This window comes from Genypterus blacodes, unplaced genomic scaffold (assembly GCF_046128005.1).
Source record: "Genypterus blacodes isolate CSIRO-AG114 ecotype Tasmania unplaced genomic scaffold, CSIRO-AGI_Gbla_v1 ptg000038l_1, whole genome shotgun sequence".
In the NCBI taxonomy this organism is placed as follows: Eukaryota; Metazoa; Chordata; class Actinopteri; order Ophidiiformes; family Ophidiidae; genus Genypterus; species Genypterus blacodes.
In genome coordinates, this window is record NW_027466851.1 from 146,391 (window position 1) to 169,912 (window position 23,522).

At 46.9% G+C, this 23,522-nt stretch overlaps 4 protein-coding genes and 1 non-coding gene across 6 annotated transcripts in view; 4 read left to right on the forward strand and 1 right to left on the reverse strand.

Annotated features, from left to right (window-relative positions):
• The window catches only part of zdhhc8b (zDHHC palmitoyltransferase 8b), a 47,279-nt gene extending 42,249 nt beyond the window's left edge, over positions 1–5,030 (forward strand). For both annotated transcript variants that reach the window (XM_076147554.1, XM_076147555.1), the window contains exon 11: positions 930–5,030. In XM_076147554.1, coding sequence (XP_076003669.1) covers positions 930–1,062 — 133 coding nt within the window. In that variant the 3' untranslated portion in view covers positions 1,063–5,030. The remainder of the gene's footprint in view (positions 1–929) is intronic.
• A 745-nt stretch (positions 5,031–5,775) lies between these two features.
• Positions 5,776–10,610, forward strand: ranbp1 (RAN binding protein 1). Its single transcript, XM_076147559.1, has 6 exons — positions 5,776–5,904; positions 8,075–8,208; positions 8,297–8,454; positions 8,548–8,676; positions 8,787–8,855; positions 9,630–10,610. The coding sequence occupies exons 1-6, from the start codon at positions 5,890–5,892 to the stop codon at positions 9,764–9,766; spliced, it is 642 nt and encodes a 213-aa protein (XP_076003674.1). The 5' UTR covers positions 5,776–5,889; the 3' UTR covers positions 9,767–10,610.
• Positions 9,384–9,512, forward strand: LOC142996623 (small nucleolar RNA SNORA77). The gene has a single exon (XR_012961770.1). It is a non-coding gene; the product is annotated as a small nucleolar RNA SNORA77 (small nucleolar RNA).
• A 701-nt stretch (positions 10,611–11,311) lies between the features above and the next one.
• Positions 11,312–15,477, forward strand: trmt2a (tRNA methyltransferase 2A). The gene is made up of 12 exons (XM_076147584.1): positions 11,312–11,384; positions 11,679–12,280; positions 12,365–12,473; positions 12,785–12,966; positions 13,175–13,289; positions 13,407–13,522; positions 13,770–13,881; positions 14,003–14,125; positions 14,421–14,496; positions 14,648–14,764; positions 14,850–14,946; positions 15,048–15,477. Exons 2-12 carry the CDS (start codon positions 11,694–11,696, stop codon positions 15,271–15,273), a joined length of 1,860 nt encoding a protein of 619 aa, XP_076003699.1. The 5' UTR covers positions 11,312–11,384; positions 11,679–11,693; the 3' UTR covers positions 15,274–15,477.
• Positions 15,478–15,774: 297 nt separating this feature from the next.
• On the reverse strand, positions 15,775–23,288 carry dgcr8 (DGCR8 microprocessor complex subunit). The gene is made up of 14 exons (XM_076147523.1): positions 23,165–23,288; positions 21,951–22,903; positions 20,624–20,783; positions 20,358–20,500; positions 19,684–20,020; positions 19,388–19,585; positions 19,199–19,300; positions 19,019–19,117; positions 18,806–18,888; positions 18,566–18,666; positions 18,365–18,471; positions 17,780–17,907; positions 17,539–17,652; positions 15,775–17,435 (listed from the first exon to the last, which is right to left on the reverse strand). The coding sequence occupies exons 2-14, from the start codon at positions 22,626–22,628 to the stop codon at positions 17,352–17,354; spliced, it is 2,334 nt and encodes a 777-aa protein (XP_076003638.1). The 5' UTR covers positions 22,629–22,903; positions 23,165–23,288; the 3' UTR covers positions 15,775–17,351.
• Between the last annotated feature and the right edge of the window lie 234 nt (positions 23,289–23,522).

Here is a 23,522-nt window from a genome sequence, read left to right on the forward strand (position 1 = left end):
TGTACAGTATTTATATCAGCATTAGATCTCTTTATTTACTCCCTGAATGCTGTCAGGTGTGGTTTCTGTGTTTGTGTTAATGGATTTCTGTGTTTGCCTTGATAGGAAAATATTTGTTTTTGTATTATTTGGTAAATATCAGATGAATAAAATGATTTGATGCCACATATTTATTTTATGTTTGCATGTTTGTATGTCTGCACTAATCTCACACCCTGTACCATCAGAGGAGCTACCTGCAAGTAGTAAAGCTTCTTATTCAACTACCCTTTTCAGTAGCTTGATAGTAGCTAACAGGTAGCTTTTCCAGTAGCTTAATTTTTTACTGTGCTTGGCAAAAACTACACAGCTACTGGCATGTGACACTGAACCCAAACACACACTCACACTAAACCTTACACACTGCTACCGGCGCTGCTGCTCCCTTGAACGCATCCCAGCATGCATCACTCTTTCTGGTCACCTCGCTCAGGCTCATGGGAGTTATGGTCTTTACAAACACGTCAGTCACAAGGCTGAAATTTGTGCAGATTTTTCATTTTACTTTAAGCATTGCTAACACATTTTCTGCTCATTTGCTTTGAGGATAAAACAGCCAAAATATCGAATATTGCCCCATGAAGTAGCTTCAATGTAGTTACTTTTTCTCACGATCTTGTAGTGTAGCAAAGTAGCTTAGTAAGAGTGTAGCTTGGCTATAGCTTAACCACTTTAAATCATGAGTAGCTTGAGAAGCGACGACTTCAAAGTAGCTTCCCCAACACTGCAAGTATAATTGATTACCCTTTCATCTGCTTTAGTCCCACTCCTCATGACTAACCTGCATGTTCCACTGACCCGCTCCTCCTGCTCTCATTTGATTTCTTCCTCTCCAGGATCCCAGCTGGCTCTCTGTCTCTGTCTCATTCTGTTTCTCTCTTTCCATTTAGAGATGCCATGAAAGTTAACGGGCAGATGGACTGCCACCCCGGTGCCCAGGGCGCCGCCCTCAGCCCGAGCCGCCACAGTAACGTAAAAAAGGTGACGGGGGTAGGAGGGACCACCTATGAGATATCAGTATGAGCAGGGACGCCACATCCACCAACAACAACAACAACAACAACAACAACCACACAACCGCCCTGCTACAAACAGATGCTCTCCTCTCTTACTTTAGTGACTGGCTAATCAGGGGCACATAGCACTTCCTGCTCTGGAGTTACTGTCCAATCAAAGGGTCTGTCTGCTCTTATGTGGTTGTAGCTGAATGTCTTTGTGTGTTTGTTCCACAGGGGTTGGTTGTGGATGGATACCGCTGTAGACTGTACGTGTGAGGAGTGTGTCCTTGTTAACAAAGTGTTGCTCGTCTTGTTGGTCCAACGGTGCATCAGTGTTATTAACCGTGTCTCTCAGTTGGGGTCATGACGCTTCAACTGTCAAACACACATACACACATACACATACACATACACATACACACACACACACACACACACACACACACACACACACACACACGCACACGCACACGCACACGCACACACAGACACACTGAAGGCTGAAGAAAAGAGTACAAGTGAAAGAAACAGCAATGTGGTGACAGTGGACATGTTATGAGACGTCTTTTCCAGGTGAATTGACAAGAAGAAGTCACGGTGCTTCACATGATGGCGTCCTCTCCGTGTTTAATGGAGCGGCTCAGTGGAAGTGCAGGTGACACAGAAGGCAATGAGAAGTAGGAAATGGAGATATTGGGGAGGAGGTGTGTGTGTTTTATGTCTCATGGTTCATTCAAATGGCAGGATTCCTCTGAAATCGATTAGATGAAATTTATGAAGTTTGACAGAAATGTTCATATCTGCAAAAGCCAAAATTTGTTGTCATGTCAATTAAAATATCTTTATAGTGCAGGTTTTGGGTTTGAAAAAAGGGTAAAATTAGAGACACATTTCCTTAAAAACATCATAAACAAATTACTTTGGACTTGAGGGTTAAAGTTGGAGTTTCTCATGAATGAATGCAAACAGCAGAGATGTTAGTTTATGTTTGTTCATAGTTAGTGAACGTCTCACTCTGCATTTGTCTCTGTCTCTGGCTCGTAGCTCAAACTCTGTTACCTTCAGGAAGGTAAGAACATCGTAATCATGAGCTTCTGTGTGTTCATGACCTAATTGTTTTCAGCAGAAGCTGCATGCATGCTGGGTAGATTGATCTACATTCAGAAAGATCAGAATACCTCATCAGATACATGAATTCAGAATGAATCCTGCCTCCAACAGCCAAAACTGCTTTTTTGTTTAAGTTTGTCTAAAAAAATGTAGGAAACAGTTTGAGTAATAAGTTATGTTGTGTCTTTTTGTGTTCTAATGGGAATGGGAATGGACGGTTGTAGAAACACAAACCATTGTCCATGTAGTGGATAGAAGTAAACTGGTCACCCTTTCATTATTTTGTAGTTTTTTTTAAACGGTTTGCTTTCTTTTATATATCCAACTTTTCCAAAACTATGTTTGATACATCTTTTTATACCAATACTTAAAACTTGGAATGGACGTTTTATTTGAAATGCACTTTTTGTCGCTAAATTATAAATAGAGTAAATACATAAATAAGATAATGAATCATGGGTGAATCACAAGTAAATCTAGCGTGTTCTACGCGTGTGTATGATGAATGTGATTACCCAAATATGTCCAACTAAGGAAGACAAATGTGAAAGCCACAATCCTCGATTGGTGTACAGTGACGTTTACGTTTGGATGTGGACTCAATGGCAATGGCCTCAACCACCAAAGCTGTTTCATTCTTAAACAACCATGCAAATGCTGATCACTGCAATTTTGAGAATGCCCAGGATGGGGCAGTATTACATAGCTTATATCGGCTTATACACCAATGACACAAATGAACTACATGTGTCATATGTGTGATTACAGGCTTGAAAAATGGCACCTGTGTCGTCCATCGAACAACAACGATTTTCAGATTAGATTGAAACATTTACCTGCCTAACCGTGAGTTAGTTATGGACAAAGACACACCATCAAATAAGCATCGTCTCCAAAATACAAACCCTGAGCTCACAGTGCGTCTCTACATTGTCGATACTCAGAAAAATTATTTTATATCCAAATACAAACATAGTGAATGAGTATCAGAATATTAGAAAAGGGGCCACGCCTAAGAACACGTGAAGTCAGGGGTGAAAGCAGGATGTAGACATATCAAGGATTGTGGATTTAACAAAGCTGCCTTGAGATTTCAGTGCCAAAAGCGGCCACACCCCCTCCAGTCTCAAAGGAATGGGTGCTCTTGTGTCATCACAGTGACATCATCAGGGTTTAGACTGAAAACATCCAATCAGCTTGCAGCAGCTCTCTGGTACAACCCCCAAATTGATTGCACTTCAAATCAGTTAGTGTTTTAATTTTGCATTGTCATTTTCATTGTGTCCTTAAGGTCTGATCTCCTTTAAGGCGCACTGCCTGACACGATGTCGAGCTCCAGCTGCATTCAGTACAAACCACTGTTGCCTTTCAAGAGGAAAAATTATGTTATGATATAACTTAACCATGGCTCCTGATATTTCATTACATTTGAAAAACTTTACATTTATGCGTGGAGGTCCTGTAGACCAGTAGACTTAAGACGCTCCATCTTTATATCCACTACAGAGAGACGGGAAGGTATCATGTAGACTTACAGCTCTAAAGACCAGCCTGCTTCATCCGGCTCACCAAGTCAGAGTCCCACTCAATTTGTGCTCTTTCTCTCGTCTAGATGCAATGAGAGCACCAAAACAAAGACACAAACACACAAACACACACACCGTCCCCTCACCTCTCTATGACGAAGGACTTTCTCCCTACCTTCCAGTTTTTGTCCACTGGGAAAAGGTATCAACACATCTGCCCTTTGACCCGGGTCGGATGAAGCACACTATTGCCTAAAGCCGGGCTTTGTTTTCGTTAGTAGACCCGTTTGTTTGCTGAGGAGGGGATCTGGATATGTGATAAGATTCCAACCTTAAACAGTCTTTGTCCAGAAACTGCATAACATTAAACTGTAGCGTTTCGGTTTTGAATGTGTCACTAAGTAGCTTTCCATCGGATGTCATGATCCATTTTGATTCACATTTCAGGGTCGGTGTCAGCAGAGGGCTTCATGTTTGTTTATGGCTTTGTAACACACCGAGCCTAGTCCCGCCCCCTAGTTGAAGCCATGTTGATAGGACCATGAGTCCAAGCACCAATGCTGCCAAAACCTCAAACTGTTAATATTAAAGGACTCCTTTCTGTGTAGATACGTTTGAAGACGGGTACTGTAGCTGTGGACACTGTTATAGAGTGAACCGACAACCCTCTGGTTGGGACTGTATCTGTCACCCAAGCTGCCTTACAAAGAGCAAGATAATGTCTAATAACAAGACGATGTGGTTTTGAGTCACCTGTGCTCCTGAATTATTATGATCAACACGTTTCCTCTCTTGTGTTTGGGTTGATCTGATGGGAAACGTGTCAGAATAATCAGCGGGCCTTTCATCGCAGACATTATGAAATGTGAGGCACAGATACCGGCTGCATTCCATTTTTCTGTGCGCTATCGTGCATGGCTTACGGGCACACCTAAATGGAACAGAGCCATTGTTGTTCATCATAATGTCCTCAGAGATAAAGGTCTGTTGGAGTGTCCAGGAAATTTGATCAAACTGAGAGCATTTGTCCATGAGCGCTGTGTGATGTTTACCCAGTGCACCATCGCTGCCCGAGCCCCTCTGATCACACACCAACACACTGTCGACGTCATTCCTCTATGACTGCCATTAGTCCAATGTTGTGTTTTGGGATGGACATCACTGCAGGTCAGGGGCCATTCCTGACAGTCAGCAATGATCCTGTTCTATCACAGTCATGAGCTGATCTCTCAAATAGAAGGTTTAAGATGTATTAAATATAGAATATACTATAAATGTACATGCGTTCCTATTTTTGTGAAGAGGAAATATTTCCCAATTATCTGAGCAGAGTAAATAAAGTTTCCAAGTCTTTGAACCAATGAGGTCGATTCTTGTTGCTTACCACATCTGCATTCAAATGATTGAAGTCAACGACTGTACTGTACTCTAATCAGAGCCTCTGAGAGGAACATGGATTTCATGAACGATACAATATTTTACTTTAATTTATTTTAGTATTAACATTTTATCCTCAGAACATTTTAACTTTATTCATGACCTCTTAACTAAATAACGGCATAACATGAATCTGGATGAGCCTGAATAATTAAAAGTGTGATGTGTTTTTACATTGAGTCATTTAGTTCATTAATATTCATTGCGGTTTTGCAGTTCCAGTGTTCAGTGGCGACCCAAACACATGTGGATGCCAAATGCATACTGAGCAACATGAATCATATCATCATATCATATAAGTGTGTGTGTGTGATGACTCACACTGCAGCCCCCACACACACACACACTACAGGGGCCTGAAGGCGCCACAGCATCACACAACCACGCCTCCATATTTGACCACACACTCACTGTATCACCCTGATCGATGCACTGAGATCTCGCTCCTCGTCTACACGATAGTATAATGTGATCATTTATTAGTATATATAATCATCTGTATTTACCCGGACTGTCCCTTTCCTCCTCTGTGTAATTATCTCACGCGTCTTTTACTTCCTTGACCGTCACATATTTAAGCATAAACTCCACTCAGCTCGATTGATCGCTGAGCTCCGGCTGCGTCGGTGGCGCGACAGAGCGAGCGTGCGCGTGCGCGTAGGAAATTGGGCGCGCGGAAGAGGCAGCGGGAAGCGACAGGAAGTGAAGAGAAACGGCGCACAGTTTGGGATCCGAAGCTGTCCCAAAAACTTTGATCATCTACCAACATCTGCTCTAAAATGGCAGACCCGAAGGTGAGGTCACACTCTGTGGGTTCTTTAACAAGTCCCGTCCGCGTCGACGGAGGAATTTGTGGTTCAGAGGTTCGTTTAAGCGCCGTTAATGTGTCAAAGTTTGCAAAGGAAGCTGCAAGATGAAAATGCCGGCAAGGCTGCTGCCTGCCGTGGTGACTTAAGTGCTAACATGCGCGGTTAATGGCGCTGTAGGAGTCGGAGAGAAACCCGGAGCCCGCAGAGACTCAAACCCCGTAGAGACCCGGGGCTGACGGGACTCTGCTGCGCTAAAACGAGTCGCTTTCAGAGTTTTGTGTTAGCTAGCAGAGCAGAGAGGCGCAGCTAGCATGCGTGCTATTACTCGTTAGCCACGTCCAATTAGCCGCTCCTAGCTTGTTACAGCGCTACAGATCCGCTCCTGGTCCAGCCGAACCATCAGGTACCGAGCCGAGTAACGACCTAGCCTCGTGTGCTGAGCGAGCCGGAGCAGCGGCACCGCGCCGAGCCTTTGTCTGTGTAGCACAGTGGAGCTAACTAGCTGCTTTACACTAGCCAGCTAGTCTTTGTGTGGAGATAAAAACATTCCGGCGGTGTTCAATTTAACATCAATGCAGCTGTCAATCAACCTGGAAACAGTATCACTGTGGTAGCTGATGAAACAGAGGGGGTAAGAGTTAGCGAAGGTGAGCCCTCCGTGACTTGCAGGCTAAAGGAGGCCTAGTTGGTGAAGTAGCTCCGTCACTAACGCATGAAGTTGTCACACAGAAGCGAAGTGTAGCAACATAAAGCGTGTAAACAAATCAAACTATGAACCAACTTTTAGTGAGCATGGTAGCGGACACGTGACCTTGTTAAACGCGTGCAGTTAGCAGCAGATACACCCACCGTGCTGAACCTGCTGAGAATGAGGAAGATGATGGAGACTGAGTGAGGAAGAAGGAAGAAATGTTTAGATGCTGCAGTCAGTAGAACAAGGTCAGATAAGGTCACAGTGCTGGGTGATCTGGATCAATACAAGTGGGAATCGATCAAATGTAAATCTGTAAGAGTTTGGTGTTGGAACCAAAACCTGAGTTCACCTTTATTCCGACTGGGATGATCCTGACAGAGTGATGTGATGAGATCATGATGGTTTGTCTGTATGAGACGGTCAAAGCTCCACACACTCCCAGACCTCCGTGTGGGGGGGGGGTTCTGGTTCAGACACACTAGGAAGAATCAGACTGAGCTGATCAGGCTCAGCAGCATCATCACAGATGATTAGAGCTGCTGTAAGATGTCTCGGCTCTCTGGTTTCATCTTTCAAGCAATAAAGAAACTTGATCCAGTGTAGTTCTGTAGCCCAGTGTCACCCTCGGGCTTCTTGAGACGAGGAGCAGAGCCCGCTGAGGGTCAGGAGAAATGGCATCTCCTCTTACCTACACAGGCAGGTGTGTGACAGGATGGAAGCAGGACAGATGATGTCACATCAAAGCCAGCGAAGAGATGGAAATGAGCCAGACTGGTGTTGTGACGTTTAACAGACGTGAATGTTTGAACTAAAGATCTTTAGTACATAAAGTAATGTGCTGTATGTGTTAGTGATGACATCACTTTGTTAGTCTGGTGACATCACTATTATTTATTTAAGTAGTTGTGTTGTCTGCACTCTTGGCAGCACTTCTTTACGGCGGCCTGTTGGAGCGTTTGAAGGTCTTTAGCGTGTGTGTTTAAAGTGTGTAGAGAAAATGTCCATGTGTGAGACGAGCGCTGTGTTCCCACACTGTGACACCTCTGTGCTGAAGGCCACGTGTCACCACAATGCTTCGCTCAGCACCGGCCACCACCGTTTACAAAAGGTGATGGTGGCTCCCCTCAAAGCCACGCCCACATCCCCCCCTCCCTTGATCCCTTAAATCCCCCCAACCATTGATGGCATTCATGATCTGACGTGTTCTGATGTCGTTTGTGACTCTGAGCATTAAGAAGCTCACTGAGCAGAACCACGAGCTTAACAAGAATCTGATCAGCAGCAGAAACAAACTGTTAAGATGAGATTTAAGCCCAGAACAGCAGGTTTGATCACAAAGTGTCTAAGGTTCTGCTTCTTAGGAGTTAGTCTGCCCTGAAACAGAAACTGTCCCATCGCGTTGACCAGCAGATCTTTGTCGTGTCTCATGCAGCATGAATGTGCTCCTGTTCTCTCCTGCAGGATCCAGTGGAGCACGAACCCGCGACAGAGAACACAGAGGACCCCAACCACGACCCCCACTTTGAGCCCATCGTGTCCCTCCCTGAGCAGGAGGTGAAAACTTTAGAGGAGGATGAGGAGGAAATATTCAAAATGTAAGTTGGTCTAACGGCACAGAGACGCTGTGATGACGTAAACACTCCGCCTGTGTCAGTGTGAGTGACTGAGTTTCCGTCTCCACAGCCGAGGACGGTTGTATCGCTACGCATCGGAGAACGACCCGGCGGAGTGGAAGGAGCGAGGCACCGGCGACCTGAAGATGCTCAAACACAAAGAGAAGGGAACCATCCGCCTGCTGATGAGGAGAGAACGGACCCTGAAGATCTGTGCAAACCATCACAGTGAGTCACACACACACCTTCAGCTTCGGCCCAGTGGAGACGTGCATGAGGACAGCTGAGGTAATCTTTGACCTCTCCCCTTTAACCTTCCAGTTCTTCCCTCCATGGAGCTGAAGCCCAGTGCAGGCAGCGACAAAGCCTGGGTTTGGAACACAGTAGCAGATTTTGCAGACGAAAGCCCCAAACCAGAACATCTGGCCATCCGCTTCCTAACTGTAGAGAGTGAGTGTTTGAACACACTGGCAGCTCATCATGTGCTGTAATACCTGAGCTGCTCTCTATCCAGAGCTTTGTGACGTAGAGCTCAGGCTGATGCTCTGTTCTGTTTCCAGATGCTCAGAAGTTCAAGGCGAAGTTTGAGGAGTGCATGGAGATGGTCAGGAAAGTTCAGGAGAACAAAGGTATTTGAAACCACTCACTCTCTCACTCACACACACACACACACACACACACACACACACACACACACACACACACACACACACACACACACACACACACACACACACACACACACACACACACACACACACACACACAGTGAGTGCACGTGTCTGTCTGGCTCCAGCAGGAGGCAGCAGTGAGCTTCAGTCTCATTGAGGTGTGAAAGTAAAATGATGTCAGTTTGACAGCTTATGGCCTGCATTTGATGTTTTTGCCTCTAAACTCAAAAGAAGGCTGTCAGCTACATGCACTTCACTCATGATTTGACTCAGACTTTGATTTGTTGCGATTGATGTGAAAACTGTTTGATGTTGCTGTGATCAGGTTGGCGTTTGTGCTTCCTGCCGGTCTGTGAGTCCAAACGTTCCCCCGAAACAAACAGACTTCTCCCCGTGTCTGAATGTAACGGGAGACAGCCTGGTCGCACGCTGCATGGATGGCGGGAGGCTCAAACTGTGGTCAGGGGCCCGGTCTCGTGGCGTCCTGCAGACACACTCTGTTCCCTGCTGCTTTCTCCAGCAGGGAACTTTTATTGTCTGCTACATGAACACGCAGAATGTAACACGTCACTGATCTTCTGTGAGGTTTGTGTCAGTTTGTTCTGCCACATAAGTGCTCCGCTGGCTGCACCACCAGGAGTGGAGCTCAGTGTGAAGAGTGTGTGAGCTCAGGGGTCAGACGGTTGATCGGCTCGCTCATGTGTTCACATCTCCCTCTCTCCTCTCTCACAGGAGAAGACGACAGCGCAAACAAAGTGGCAGACAAGCTGGATGCTCTCACCGTAAAGGACAAGAAGGAGACAGAGGAGAAGAAGAAGGAGGTGGAGGAGGAGAAGAAGGAGGAAGTGAAAGCTGAGGAGAAGAATTGAGAACCACCAACGAGCTCTGCTGATCTTCAACTTATCAGTTTTTCCTCTTTTTCTACAACAGACTAAACGAACTGAATTTGGACACTTGCTTATTATTAGTTGTTTTATTTTCAAATGCCTCAAGATCACAAGCCCGGTGCCACTGGGAAAACAAGATAGTCAGCTATAGCCCCCCACCACACACACATACACACACACACACACACACACCTGAGGCTTGTGACAGTGAAACTCCCACATTGGGTTTCTTTCTTTTTTTCATTATTCCGAAGCAGTTTGTTTGTAGTGCGAGAGGAAGAGGAGGATGATGATGGTGTGTCCTGCTCCCTTGCTCGGCTGTATGGAGGCTCATACCAAACATAAAGTCCCATGATGCATCTCTCTCCCTGGGTTCCCTGGGCTCTGACGGAGGCGGTGCTTCAGATGCCTGCTGCAGATTACAGTTTGTCCTGATAGTTGATTTATGCACTTAGTTTCCATTTGTTTCTTCCTTTTGTGTATGTATCAGAATTTTTGCAAACGAGTCCAAAGTTAACGACGGTTCGTCAGGTGTTGGTGCAGCTTCACTTTGGCTAGAGTTTCTTATCAGGAACTGAAGTTAATGACTTAAATCAAGACATTCCCGCCGCGTACTTAAAGCATGTAGACGCCGTGTAACAGGAGCACCGTCGCTCGGTCTGACCTTTGCCCCCTCCCCCTGATGGAGTTCTTACCTTTGCCTCTGAAGTGCATCTCTAAGTGCCAGTGCATCTGTAAATACGTGTATGGATGGAATGTTGCTTTTCATTTGCACTCAAATGATTTGAGATGTTTCCTCCACCTTTCAATAAAAGCTGTCAAAGACCATGAGTGTGTGTGTGCACGTGTGTGTGTGGGCTCCACCTTCACAGGTACGCATCATTTAACAGTTGCATGTTTCCTTCAGTCAGTTTAGACAGAATGAGAGAGAAGCTCAACAAATGAGACTGAGCAGAATAAAATTTGAGAATGGAAGAACTTTCGTCTAATACTTCAATCACAACTTTTTTATAGGCAATAACGGCAGCGCCGCTAGGGGGCAGTATTGATAGAAGCCTAGTTGAACACAAATCATCTTCAGTCTGAACTGACTGAAGACCTTTTCAAACTAATTGGCTGAAATAAAATGTAAGTAAAGGCTGGACTGAACCAGTTACATCACGGCCGACTGAACTCTATGATTAATACATCAGTTCAGGAAAACGTAATTGTAATCTAGAAATTAGATTAAGTCAAAAATCACATTACAGCTACAGGAAATTGCTTAAATATTGAGATCGTTTGCCGCTGGAAAATCTAAAGTGAAGTTAGACATAAATACTTTGAAAACTATAGCTGTAAAAACGAAACAATTAAGCTTTAAAACTCTACTTTAACCTTCATCGACATTCCTAATCTTAAAATACTGTTTACACCTGTGAATAGATTTAGTTTGTGTCTAATACTTCTGTATTTTATTCATTAAATTGCGCCTTAATAAGATGATCAATAAAGTTATTTTTAAAAAGTCGAGGTCAGTTTCCGCTTCCGGTAACGTGCCGCTAGAGCAACATGGCGGATCTCAGCAGCGTGTAAACACAGCAAACTCGAACGCGTGAAGGTAAAAAACATTGAGAAACTTTGAATCTAAAGCTCCTGTAGTGTTTATGCTAAGAACAGCTGGTCCGTCTTTATCCTTAATGTTTGATTTGCTTTGTTCGTTTGCCTGAATAAATCCAAAAGTTCGATGTTTTCACTCAAAGTCGCAGTTTGCTAAGATTGTTTACTGACAGAATCACAGGAGAAGTTTGTGAACAACAATGGGAATTCTGAAGAATCTCTGTAATCTTTGGGCCACTTAAGATCCTAAATGGTTAATAAAGATGAAATGGAATAAGTTTGTTGTCGTGTGTAGATTAGTTTTAGAATCATGGCCGACGTCAGTGGAGCTCCAGCGGCTGAGGAGGAGATGAAGCATCCTGAGCCTACAGGCGACGACGTCACATCTGGAGTCAAAGCCGAGGAGGAGAGCAAGGCAGGCGAGGAGAGCCAGGCACCCGGTGACCCCGACAAGTACCGCTACATCAAACAGGACCTCTTCACCTCCGAGATCTACAAGGTGGAGATCCGCAATCTGCCCAAGTTCACCGGGTTCAACGACCTGAAGAAGTTCCTGGCCAAGCACAGAGTCAACGCGCACAAGATCAAGTTGTTTGGCAAGCAGACCTTCGCCTTCGTCACCTTCAAGAACGAGGAGGAGCGAGACAAGGCGATGAAGATGGTGCATGGCATGCAGTGGAAGGGCCAGGTGCTCAGCGTCAAGCTGGCCAAACCCAAAGTTGACCCCATCCTGAGGAAGAGGAAGCGCGAGGACGAGGAGGTGGCGACAGCGGGCGACGGGGAGCCGCTCAGCGTGCAGATCGCCAACGCTGTCACGCCTCTGTGGAACGTCCCGTACGAGGAGCAGCTGAGGAGGAAGGAGCAGGAGGTGGTGGCTGTCCTGCAGCGGCTGGCCCAGTACGTCTCTCTCACACACACACACACACACACACGCACACACTAGGAGCCACACTTCTGTAATAACACCTTTATCCTCTTCAGGGAGATTGCAGGCACCAACAAAGCTATGCTGCCATGGCTCTATGCTCAGAAAGGCAAATACAACAACATGTGCTGCCCCCTAGAGGACATCAGACCCTCGCCCACACAGGTAAACACCTACAGGGTAACTTCAGTGACATCTGAGGCTTCATATCAAGACTTTAAGAGGGTCAACTTTACTTTAATGACTCCAAACACCAGGAAACAAGAATGAGGTAGATGTCAGAGTTCTGAAGTTAGTTTAAATGTTCCTTTCTATTTCTAAAAAGAGATTTGTGATTGAATGATTCTGATTCTAATTCATGAAGAGTTTCTGTAGATGAGCCTTTAGCATGAGCATTTAGTCTCAATTTAAAGTCCATCTCCACTTCTTCCTCTGTGTGTCTCACCCACCTTCTCTGCTTCCTGTTCCTCCATCAGACCGGGTACAGGAACAAGTGTGAGTTCCTGATCTCCATGGGTGCAGACGGTGAAGATAAGACCGTCGGCTTCCGTCTGGGGAAGTACAAAGGAGGCTCCTGTGCCGTGGTGGGACCGGAGGAGACCAGCCACGTGTCGGCCGAGGCCAAGAGGGTCGTCGCCAGCTTCCAGAAGTTCATCAGGTACCGACGGCCACAAGGGGCTCAGTGTTTATGCTTTTACTTGTTTCTTAGTTTAAAAGATGCATGCATTGATCACTTCCTGTCAAGCTCAGAAGTTATCAATCACCCATGTCTGCACCCATGTCCTTCTGTCCAAAAAAGGTAACTTGGTTAAAAGTGGAGCTTTGACCCAGTGTCCTCGTGTGTGTCTTTGTTCCCGTGACTGCAGGACGACTCCGTACTCAGTCTACAGTCCAGAGACGTACGAGGGACACTGGAAGCAGCTGACTGTCCGAACCACCAGGACCAAGCAGGCCATGGTCATGGTGTTCTTCAACCCTCAGGTGAGGACAGGAACACACGCACATACGCACACGTCACACACGCACGGCAGGTGTAAACGTGACGCTGCTCTGCCTGCAGTTGTAACGCGGCGTCTGAATGTTCATTGCTTCCATTAGCAACTGGAGGAGGAGGAGCTTAACAGGCTGAAGAGCTCCATGAGGAAGTTCTTCACCGAGGGAGACGGGGCAGAGAGCGGCATCAACTCACTTTACTTCATCAGAGAAGGTCAAAGGTGAGAGGAACACAAAACCTTCTGACACGGTGTGTGTGTGTGTGTGTGTGTGTGTGTGTGTGTGTGTGTGTGTGTGTGTGTGTGTGTGTGTGTGTGTGTGTGTGTGTGTGTGTGTGTGTGTGTGTGTGTGTGTGTGTGTGTGTGTGTGTGTGTGTGTGTGTGTGTGTGTGTGTGTCCTTTTCTTATTGTGATAGACAAGGAGAAATTAGTTTAATTGTAAAGATGTCTTCCTGTCCTGTCCGTGCAGGACGTCTCCTAACCTGGAGGATCTCCCCTGTGTGCTGGTGTCAGGCGAGAGCTGCATCCATGAGGAGCTCCTGGGGTTAAAGTTCAGGATCTCCCCTCACTCCTTCTTCCAGGTGAGAACAAACGAGTCAACACATGTGAGAATAAAGCCACCAACCTGAAACTAACTTCATCCTCCATAACGTGTGTGTGTGTGTGTGTGTGTGTGTGTGTCTCTCTCTCTCTCTCTCTCAGGTGAACACAGGAGCTGCAGAGGTTCTGTACTCGACTGTGGGTGAGTGGGCTCAGCTGGACCAGGACAGCACCGTCCTGGACGTCTGCTGTGGGACAGGAACCATCGGCATCTCTCTGGCCAAGGTACACACAGGGGAAGTGACTGTGTGTAGATACTGACTTTATAGAGATCCCTGGAGACATCCAGACGTGTCGGGGTCAAAGGTCACAGGAAAACATATTTGTATTTATTTCAAGACAGAAAACTGGCAGAATCCTACAACTTAAATAAACTTTATCAATGACATAAATAAGTCCTAGGTTGTCCAGCGTGTTTGCAGGAGCGATCGTCTCCTCGTGAAGTCGTGACTCTTCAGGTTCAGAGTCACGTGATCCTGATCCGTTACACACTTGTGACATGTTTTCACTCTGTTTGCAGAGGGTGAAGAAGGTGATAGGAATCGAGCTGTGTCAGGAAGCGGTGGAGGACGCCAAAGTCAACGCTAAGATGAACGGTAAGAATGCGGATGACATCATCACGTTGATTGATCCTTGAGATCAGATGAAGTTTGCGTGTGTTGCTGCTGCACGACTCTCATCAGTTATAATATCATACTTAACCTGACAGTGATCCGTTCTCCTGCTTCCTGCTCGTCTCTTCTTCAGGTCTTACTAACGTGGAGTTCCACTGTGGGAAGGCCGAGGACGTCTTCCCCAACGTCCTCAATGCCATCGTCTCACCAAACATCACGGCCATCGTGGATCCTCCCCGAGCCGGCTTACGTAAGAGAGCGTGACTGAGCCTGAGCAGGTTTCCTCAGGGTCGGTTGGTTTCTGACGACCTTTGTGTGTTTTGTCCCAAACGTAGATTCCAGAGTGATCCTGGCCATCAGGAAAGCCCAACACCTGAAGCGGCTGGTCTATGTGGCGTGCAACGCCAAGGCGGCCATGGCCAACTTCATCGAGTGAGTTTGACTTGTGTTCTTTAACGTGGCGCTTTGTTATTAAACAAGATGAACATCAGACCTCAGTTCTGACCCTGGATGCTTTAACGTTCCGTCTCCAGCCTGTGCAGAGCTCCGTCTAACAGAGTTCACGGAGTGCCGTTCCGTCCCGTGCGAGCCGTGGCTGTGGACCTTTTCCCTCAGACGCTGCACGTGGAGATGCTGCTGCTGCTGGAGCGGGTGGACTACGACTCCCAGCAAGCTGAGTGCAAACAGGAAGAGGCCGCCTCGCCAACACCGCCCTCCACAGGAGAGGAAGGCATGGACGTGTCTGGCACCACCTCCTGATTGGCTGAGAGGCACCGACTCTTAAGGTGAACACATGGAGGGTGGAGGAGCCTGAGCTCACTCTAACCCCCTCTGCTCACCTATGAAAGGAAAGTGTCTGACCATCAACACAGGGAACACCAGTAAAGAGAAGTGGCTGTTCCGTTGGTGATTTTTGTTCTTTTCGTGCCGTTTGAGTTTCATGTACAATAAAAAGAAACCAAAGCTGTTTGGGTCTCAGGTCTCTGCTGGATCACAGATCAATCAGGCTGCAGGTGAAGATGGAGCTCTGGAGCTTTCATCGGTCCAGATATGGGGCTGGTGAATGTTTGGTCCATGCTTACACACACTTTGATATTTGATCTAAATTCTAGCTTTCTCATTTCTTTGCTAAGTTCAAAGCAGAAAGAGTTTTACACTCTAAACTTCATTTACCACAGGAGTGAAGATGGAAGGTTTAGTTTGACTTTGTACTTTGTTTTCTACGCCTGAATGAAAGAAGAAGAATGAAGTTATTAGTCAAGACATTTTATTTTGCATAACAAATATCACTGAAGTCATAGAACTGGAGTCGACACACACTTCACTTCATGTTCTAGGCAGCAACATCTCAAGCAAACGATTCGTCACGTGTAAAAGCCATTTAGTTTATCTTCTTCACACTTACACACACTTGGCAAGACAGAACACACACGGGGAGGGGGCAAGGGGGCGGGGCACATTCTTCAAGCGACCTACGACATCACAGCGGCCTCACAGGTCTTTTGATTTCATTTTATTTTAAAAGCGTCCGTGTCTGCGGAGCGTTCAGGCCGAATCGTTGCTAAAGACACAAACAGCAGTTCTCTGATTTTATTGCATCTCTGTGGTTTTTCGGTTTGCAGCAGGATGAAGTTTCTATAAAACGCTCGAGTGTTTGAGCTTTGGCGCACGGCTCAGACGGACCGAATGACGAGATTGCATTTTGAGGTTAATTGCTGCTTCCACACATTCCTCTTTGTGTGTACGTGTGTGTGTGTGTGTGTGTGTTTTTAGCGTCACAAAAACACGATCACGGTCACGACGGCGTCAAAAGGCAAAATAAATCCATAGATCCATGGAGATCAAAGTTAAAATCCAAACATGCTTTAGGCATTTTCCTTCACGTAGAGAATCTTTTCTTCTCTTAGGCTACGTCTGGGTCGACAGTACAGTTTGGCTGAACTATAAATGCTTCATCAGGTAAAGGGGGTGTGGTCTCTGAAGGGCGTCTTTAGGTCCAATGTTTACGCTCTGAGCCCTTGGAGGAAACGATTAACTAAGGCAACGTGAAGCCGACTCGCACCCAAACCAAAATGCAGCCAAACTGTGAGAGCGGCTCGCTGCCGTGCTTGAAGCGTCAGAGGAAGGAAGGAAGCATCCTCCTCTTCTCTCTGCACCGCTGTGGGCTCGCTGATATGTTCCCTGATCCGGAGCGCAGGAAAGGCTGCGGCTCCGTCTCATTACTCAACGCGAGACAAACGTTATCGGGGTTTTCTGTAACCGCGAGCAACGGAAATATGGGACGGGACACGAGTGCATAACAACAGTGATCACTTCACGACGTTTGTGTTTGTGTCATGCAAACCAACCCAAAAAGAGCAAGAACACCAACTAATAAAATATCCAAATGACGACTCACTTTGTTTCCTAATCAAATGAAAGATATAAATACACGACAAACCGGGAATCCCTTTCAAATACTTGAAGCGCAAATGAAACGATTGTTTCCAGCAGCTGCAGCAGTGACGAGCATGCAAGTCTTAGTTGTGACGCGGTTCTTTTTTTTTTTACGTTAGTCAAGTCCGTGTGTCCCCGCGCCGCCCGCACTCTCCGCCCGGTGCGGAGACACGCATCTAGAGAGGTAGACCATGTTTGCTCTACTGTCCGTTAGTGCAGTTTTAGTCCCGGACTTGCATCTACTGACAGGAAACCGATGGACGCGCAAAGAGGAAGCAAGCAGTTCTACCGGCCTGGTGAGGGTGAAGGTGTCGCTATATTGCCATAATATCTCAGTGATGCATAATAAAGTGATGATGTTCTGTGAGTTCAGTGCTGTGGTTGGTCAGTGGTTCCTACGCTCAGACGTCCACCGTGCACAGGGGTTCACTTCCTGGCTGGGCCGACTCCATGATGGTCATCTTGGGCTTCTTCCTGGTCTCCTCCTGCAGAGAGAGAGAGAGAGAGAGAGAGAGAGAGGAGCACAACATCAGGAGGAGCCCAGACGGCACAGAGAGCCTGGTTCCCTCAGCTGAAGGAGCCTCTTACCCTCTGGTGAGCGAGCTTCCTCATCTCCTCCTGCAGCTTGTTCAGGATATGAAGGTTAGGCTTGTTCTTTTTGGCAAACTGCTGAAGCTCGATCACACTCTTGTCTGAGCTCTCCTGCAAGAAGATCACACAACAGGAAGGTTTGGACAATTGTTGGGTAGAAACTTTGGACAATTGTGTTTAGGCGTCACATGTCGCTGTGATGTCATTGTAGCGTGTGTGTGTGTGTGTGTGTGTGTACCTTCTTGACCATCTTGTTGCTGTCTCTGCCGTACATGCGGAGCAGGGAGCCCCAGTTCTTCACGTGGGGATGAAGCATCTGCAGGATCTTCTGAGACGCCAGCTGTTTGCCGACCCTCTTGTTCTTACCTGCCGGCCAAGACAGAAACACAGGAGATGAAGATCTGAAACGACCCTGACCCGACAGCAGAGACCCAGAGCTGCACGTCATTGTTACACACTGATATGTTGAACGTTTACACGGCTCTGGGATCCATATTGGTGTGTTTGGAGCAATTTAAACAATTTTGACCAAATATCAATTTTGTGTGAGTTCGGAGAAATTGTCAATTTTGATCACATTTTTGAAAAACATCCTTAACAAATTTTACGTTTTAATTTTCAATTTTTTGGAAAAGCTAGAAATTCAAACAGTGTGTGGTGTGGTGTGTTTTTGGCCAAATTTCGTTCCAAAAAATAAAAATATCTTGGACAAGGACGGAGCCAGAGAGCTAAGAGGTCAAACAGCCTCTGGACAGCAACAGCATCCATTGGTTTGAGTCCCATATCTGAGCCTAGGAGAGAGACAGAGCCCGTCTGTACTTACACCACCCCCGCACCGTGTGCTTCCCACACGTCATCACGTATTCGCTCTTCTGGTTCTTGCCTGGGATCACCTCAAACTTAATGCTGGTGTCTCCCATTCCATGGTTTCTGCCAGACAAACATTTGAAAATCGCACATTAAATATAAGCTGTGTCCAGTAGGTGGTGTTGTTTGGTGTCATGGTTGAGCTCTTGTCTCTTACCTTTTAAGGCACTCGTGGAGGATCTGATATGGTGAAAGTAGACCTGCTTTGTTGGTCAGCTCGTACACCCTCGAGTCTTCTATACTGATATGGTTAAAATACTGCAGGGCGGAGCAGAGAGCAGCTTAGCGTCTGAACATGCATGACATCACCCCAGTCGAAAATGATGAGGTGAAGAGGTGAGACTTCCAAAGATCAGATTTGGATAGTATTGTGTAATTTCATGGAAACCAAACGCACCTCCAGTTCGTCGCTCTCGACCGGCTTCTCCTCAGACGTCTGCTTCACAAAGTCAGGAATGAGGATTTCCAGTGTGGCTCGAGCTGTGGTCGGCACGGCAACAGGTTCACGCAAGAAGAGAAAGAAAACAAAGCTCATTAGTGTGATGCCAGCTGATCAATCCAACAACCTGTACTGCAGGAAGTGAACAGTCTACAAAAAGAAAGAACTTACCAGCTTTATTCTTGGCAAGTTTTTTACTGCTTGCCGTCCCTGTGCCGTACGTCACTCCGTCTATAATGACCGACGCTCCGAAGGGTTCACTTGGGTTCTCTGCGGGACACAAAGTTCAGTTTATCACAAACGCACAGCGACTCACAGCGGCTAAAGACCAGAGCACAGAGGGAAACTTACCACATTCAAAAAAATTGTAAACAGGTCGAACCTTGAGGACTCGTTGCATATATTCATGTAAGATACAAACTTCTGACTTCCCGTTTGGGTTGATGACAAATTCTGATAGGAAACACAAAAGAGGAAACGCGTAAAGAAGAATCAAAAAGGTCCAAACACAGCACGGAGAAGCTAGAGCGATGGACTCACCCTTCTTGGTGGGTGCGTCCTGGACAGAGAGCGTGATGAGCTTCTGGTTGGCAGGTAGGATGGGTCGCTCCGACTCCGCCTGCTTCCTCTTCATGTCTCGGTTGAACTGCCTTCGCTCGGCCCAGGTGCGGAACTTCTTCACGGTCACTTGCTCAAAGTCAAAGCACTTCTCCAGGTAGAGGCGGAACTCTTCCAGGTCTGTGAGACGAGAGGGTTCATCAAAGCAAATGTTCACGTTAGCGAGGGCGCAGTCCTCTTTGGCAGCACTTCAGTCTGCTCTAAAAGAAGCCACTCACCTATGGACTCGTCCTTGCACACCTCCACCTTGGCCTTGACGTGTCCCAGAGCTCCATGAGCCGTCTCCCAGGTCTGAGGCTCCTTGACCGGCGGGCTCGGGTCAGGGACTGCTTCCCCGTCCGGAACACCTTCAGCCACGTCGCCTCCCTGCGTCTGGGCGGCGGCGCCCGGCTCGTCCGCTCCCCCGTCACCGTTGGCCTGGTCGGCGGGCTTCAGCGGAGACTCCTGTACCATGGGCGTCACCACCCCGTTCTCCTCTTTCTCCTCCTTCTCCTCCTGATCCTTCATCTTCCTGTAGTGGAGGCAGGGTATGCTGCTGGTGGGAGGGTCGTGTTTCTGTGGACAAACAACAGCTGTAAACACTCAGCTGAGCTTCTCTGGTGTCTATGACTTTAATTTACATTTGAGAAAAATGGGGAAGAGAACAGCAGCCATTCAGACGCCTGAGGGAAATATGGAAATATGTAACTTTACCATGGTGTGACACACACACACACACACACACACACACACACACACACACACACACACACACACACACACACACACACACACACACACACACACACACACACACACACACACACACACACACACACACACACACACACACACACACACACACACACACACACGATTGGATCACACTTGGAAACCTCTCACTGCATCTTACCCTGATGCTCCCGGTCCCCAGGAAGTAGGGCCTGGACCAGGTGACCACCCTGGTCTCTCTGTGCAGGTACACTGGAATGCCAGAGTTATGGAATGTCATGATCCATCCGTCAGGAAGCGGCTCAGTGGGTGGACGCCCCCGACCTGAAGACCAAACATACACGTCAGCGTGTTGGCAGGCTGGACTCCTCGTTCTGTGTCAGTGCCCCTCAGTTCATTTGTCACACAGCCACACACACACACACACACACACACCCCCAGACTCACTCTTTAGGACAGTCTTGATTTTGGTCATCATTGGCTGCACGCCTCCTTCGCCGTCGGACGGGTGGTCGCTCTCCCCGCCCGATTTGTCCTCTGCCAGGCGCATCTTCTTTGGCACCGGCATGCCTTCCTCCAGCAGAGCGTCCACGTCATTGTCAAACTCCTGGAAGAGAGAGCGGTTAAGGCCGGAAGAGAAGCACAGAGCGGACCAGTGTGCTTCCACAGAGATCCAGGGTTCACTGAACTGAACTGGAAAGATGGGCGAGAACCATGAATGAGGAAAGAGAAGAAGTATAATAACTAAATATCTATAATAAATTAGGTACACCTGTTTCATCCACTACCATCTGAGTCAGCAGCCTTGGACTCCATCTTACCTTTGTGCAGCTCATGATGGAGACCTTTGAATTAACCCATTAGTTACTTTTGATAGTTAGTTAGATAATTAATGCTATAACCTAGTTACATTCATCCAGACTAAGGTCCTTTAGAGTCAGAGATGAGTCATAACATCAGATTTGACAAAGGGCCAATCAACCATGAGTTCTATTCAGTCAGATACTGCAACACTGAAACAGCTTCTACAAGTCGACAAGTTGTATAACAAGTCCTGTTTAATGAGTTAAAGTCTGATTGTAAGTTGACGCCGTACTAACGCCTTCCAGAATCTCAGCCTCTGCCTCAGTGTCCCACAATCCTTTGCAAATAAAGTAGCTGATTGTTAAATGGAGCATTGGCTCGATCGGCTAACAAGGCTAACAAGGAGACGTCAGATTAGGAGCCGTTGTGTTCCTGCTGTCATCAATCACCCTAAAGTGGAACAGCAATGGTCCCTGAACGATGTCAACAACCTTCTTGGCTTAAGTTTGTTGGCATTACAGGAGCATTTAATTTACATTGGCACATTGGCCCTTAGAGCTGTTACACTATGCCAGGTCTCCATTATGCACGGCAGTGAAACTCGGTCCTGGTGTGTTGGTCACTTGAGAGCCAGAGAGAAATCCCTGAAGACGAGACACACATGCATGTGTTTGGGAACGCTGACCTTCGTACCTGCTAAAAATTTCTCTTTTTATCAGAAACTGCTTAAATATTGATTTACTTGACATTTTGAAACATGCATCTTCAGTTTTTGATTCTCCCTTCATTATCCTTGAACTTCTCTCGACCAGCTGACTTTGTATCTGATCTTGTCTTCTCAGTTTAGTTGGTAAAGCTCACCTTTCAAACCTAACCCAACGTTTTAGCAATGAACACTGAAGCACAGATTTCATTCAGACATGAGTAACAGGACATCATCTCCCCTTCACATCATCACTAACAGTCGTACCTCGTAGGGGAAGGTCATGGCCTCGTCGTCCGCTCGCTCTTGTTGAACTATGGCGTCAGACTTAAAGCCGCCCATGCCGTCATCGGGATCCATGAAGTTCTCGTAGAAGTCATCCAACTCATCCAGGACGGCAAACTCTACCTTGTTCTCCAGGTCTACGTCGGCCTCCTCTGATTTGTTGGCGTTCCCTACTCCGGAGCTACCCTCCGCTGCCCCCTGCTCACTAGCCGAGTCATGCAACTCACCATTCAGGCTGTCTACGCTGGCGCCCTCGCCCCCTTCCTGCCCCACGCCTGTGTACAAAACCTTCCTGTCTTTAGTGCTGCTGCTTTCTGTGAAGCTAACTCTGATCTTAACATCTCGGAGTAGCTTGAGGTCCGGTAGGAACTTGGTGACCGGGGGAGCGTGGCGGGCTGTTCTCGGGCACGGCGGGATGGGACTGGCCTCGTTTGTGAAGTGGCTACATAAAGTTAGTGGGCCCTTGACGAGGACCTGCTGTGGCGTGTCCTCCATGTCCCCTGGGGTGCATAAGTGTCCATCACCACCAGAGCTAACGTCCATTACCTCTGCGTCACTGGACGTTTGCAGGGGAGGTGGTGGAGGTGCTCTACCCTCATCCTGGTCAAAATCATCAGGCGGCTCCAAGGGGAGAGGGGGTAAAACGCTGTCTACGTCCATCTGCTCTGTTTTAAGGACCTAAAGCTGATGAATGACTTAAGAATCTGACCTGTGGAGATGCTGCTTATTCTTCTTACTTTAAACCAGAACGCATGCAGAAGCACATCCCTGTATTGACCACGTACCAGAGGTGAATATGCTAAGCTGACTACATTGTTCTTTTCATTAATGTAGACAGCTTTCAGAATCACTGTCTCAATTATTGGAAATCACAATGCATTCAGCTTAAAATGGTGTCTAGGCACTGATCATCCTTCAGTGGGATCTTCTGGGGGCTGGAAGAGGAGGAGAATTGGAGAAGACAGTGAAAAACTTTTATAATATAATACCGCTTTGGACGGGGCGGCTATTTAATGCACCGCGGAGTAAAGCGCGTCATTTTAAACAGTTTAATATTCGTTCTTCTACCCGGGGCTCAGTTTGAAGCATCGGCACCAAAGGCCCCCATCATTGCTAAGATGCTAACGCCGAAATGCAACGGAAGGAACCGCTAACGTACTCTTCAACAGTTGGTATTCGGTTACAAAGACACTCACCGGTAAATACGAGCTGTTCGTCCCGCCCTGGTCGCCCTATTAGCGTACGAATTAACACTACAAATTTATTTTATTCACGACGAACCCGCCACAAGGTTTCAGCAGGTTGTCCGCCATCTTGAAGAGAGTCATAGCGGCAAACCGCCTCAAGTCCCGCCCACCAGTACCGGCTTTTTGATGATTGATGGGCCAGTAGTCCAATCACGACAGCGATATCCGGCAAACTGACCAATAGCGAACGGCCAATGTTTTTGTTTACTTTATTGAAAAAGCGATAACGGGGAACGACATTTTTTTTTTTAATAATGCAAACTGGGATCTTAAAAACAAGACCTAATGTTTGTTTTAAGGGCTCGAA